The sequence below is a fragment of the Miniopterus natalensis genome, chromosome 17 (assembly GCF_054644295.1).
Source record: "Miniopterus natalensis isolate mMinNat1 chromosome 17, mMinNat1.hap1, whole genome shotgun sequence".
Lineage (NCBI taxonomy): Eukaryota > Metazoa > Chordata > Mammalia > Chiroptera > Miniopteridae > Miniopterus > Miniopterus natalensis.
In genome coordinates, this window is record NC_142097.1 from 9,498,501 (window position 1) to 9,500,935 (window position 2,435).

Sequence of the window (2,435 nt, forward strand, 5' to 3'; positions counted from 1 at the left end):
TAATTCAGGCAGGCCACTGAGGAGGGGCAGCGGAAGAGGGAAAGTTAGGGGGGGAAAGAGGACAGGAGGCGAGGAGACAGGAAGGAGCGGTGGAAGCAGGGGTGCAGAGGGGAGTTGGGGAGGGGAGCAAAGGAGGAAAGGGCACCAACGCTCACAGCTTTTCCCGCCACAGCCCACAGCCCACAGCCCACAGCCCAGGCCCTGCCTTCCCAGAGCAGCCATGTCAGAAGGGGAGAGCAAGGACAGCTCGGGCAGCGAGTGCCCCGTGTGCTACGAGAAGTTCCGCGATCTGGAGGGTGCCAGCCGGACGCTGAGCTGTGGCCATGTGTTCTGCCATGACTGTCTCGTCAAGTACCTACTCTCCACCCGCGTGGATGGGCAGGTCCAGAGGACCATCGTCTGCCCCATCTGCCGCTATGTCACCTTCCTCAGCAAGAAGAGCTCCCGCTGGCCCTCCATGCTGGACAAGAGCTCCCAGACCCTGGCCGTGCCTACGGGCCTGCCCTCTGGGCCACCATCGAACACCCTGGGCCACACAAACCCTGTGGCCATCTCCCAGCCTATCTGGAGAGCGTCCCCAAATCAGAGTGCCCAGCTCCCCTTGGACTTACTGCCCAGCCTGCCCCGGGAGCCTCAGATCTTCATCATCAGCCGCCACGGGATGCCCCTGGGGGAGCAGGACAGTGTCCTGCCTCGGCGCAGCCTGGCAGAGCTCTCCGAGACACCCCCAGCGCCCAGCTCCCCCCGCTCATTCTGCTGCCGCTCCCGAGCCCTCCTGCTCATCACCCTCATCGCCGTGGTGGCTGTGGTAGCTGCCATCTTGCCCTGGGTGCTACTGGTAAGGAAGCAGGCATGAGTGGAGGCGCTTGCAAGGGCCACCCAGGGAGGCCCGGCCTGAGAGCTGCTCTGGAAGCTGCCCTGCTCCACCCCACCGGGCTGGCCACGGCCCGTGAGGGGACAGAGGGCAGCTGTGCAGACCTAGTTCAACCAAGCCCTGGGGGGTGGATGGGCAGAGAGGAGAGCTGGGGCAGAGGGAGGGCACTAGGATGGTGCTAACTGAAAGTATGGTGGCATCTCCTCACCTCCAGCTCCTGGCTCCCAGCAGGGGTTCAGGCACAACAGGGAAATTGGGGGCTGGTGATCTCTGAGGCTAGAGCTGAGCTGAGCACCTGAGCTCTAGACCGAAATGGAAACTCCAGGTTCTAGGCCAGGGTCAAAAATGTGATGGAAGCCTCTGCTTAGAAACAGCTGTGCCGTCCACCACCCCTGTGTAGCCTCAGCACATATTTTCTCCTTCCGCTAGGCTGGAACTGCGCAAAGTGGGAAGATGGGTGGTTGCCTGTTCCTGTGGGGTTGCCAGCCCTGAGGTGTAGTTCTTACCTGCCAGGTGAGGCCAGGTGAGGCTCCCTTGTGGGAACAAGGAATTCTGCTGGATGGTGGCCCAATGGCAGGACTCCTCCAGATCAGAATTCCCACCCAGGATTCCCTAATTTTTTCTCACAAACAGAAGGGGTGGTATAGAGGCTGAAACACAAGTGCTTCCCAGAATCTCATGACCCTCACAGCTGAGCCACTGTGCACCTTCCCACCCCCAAATCGCCAGCCTGGAAGGTGTACTTCCCCAAGGAAGTAGCTGATCTCAGAGGCTGTGGCCCAGGATTTCTGAGGAAAGTAACAGAAAAAGGTCTTCCTGGGGAGCTGAGGCCACATTGGGAAAGAGGAGTTGATTGATAGAGGCCGAAGACAGAACGGCCCATAAACACAGCCAGATTTTCCCCCAAGCCTCCCAGCTCAAGGAATGTTACAAACTTTGAGTCTTGGGTGGTCAAGGATGGACAGGAAGCAGGGAGTGCAGAAGCCTAATGGCTAAGCCTTGAATCAGCTAAGAACTATGTGGGCAAATTAACCCCTGGGTGCTCCCACCTCTCTCCCAGCCCATGGCCTCCTCCTCATGACCCAACCACTCATTAGAGGCCACACCAGCTGGGCCAGTTTCTGAGGTGGATTCCCAGGCTGGGCTGGGTAAGGAAGGGTGGGGAAGAAAACAGCCGTGCTTGTTAGGGAGGCTACAGCCTCAACAAATCCTGAAACCCAGGGGCTGCCAGCCACTGGGCAAGGCCTCTTCACCTGGGGACCCCATCCTGGACTGTGCTGGGGGTCCTTGATGAGGACCACTAGGGAGCAAGTCGTTCAGGAACAACTATTTTCTGTTTACTAAGGCCCATAAGCCAATGGGCCATAATCTTAAATTAATTTTAGGATTAAAACAAAAAACAAACAACCTCCAGCTATTCTCTCCAACAAGTGGTTGTTTGCAGACAAAGTGTTCCAACAGCTGAGCCCTCTGCAACCTGTACCTCTCTCGGAAGTTTGCTATCTGTGGGGAAAGAAATAGCACTCTGCCTCTTATCTAGTTCCCAAATTCCAGAAGTGGT

General features: G+C 57.8%; 1 protein-coding gene across 1 annotated transcript; it reads left to right on the forward strand.

Moving 5' to 3' along the window:
* The first annotated feature begins 220 nt into the window (after positions 1–220).
* On the forward strand, positions 221–856 carry RNF222 (ring finger protein 222). Its single transcript, XM_016222458.2, has one exon. The coding sequence runs from the start codon at positions 221–223 to the stop codon at positions 854–856; it is 636 nt and encodes a 211-aa protein (XP_016077944.1).
* Positions 857–2,435: the final 1,579 nt, after the last annotated feature.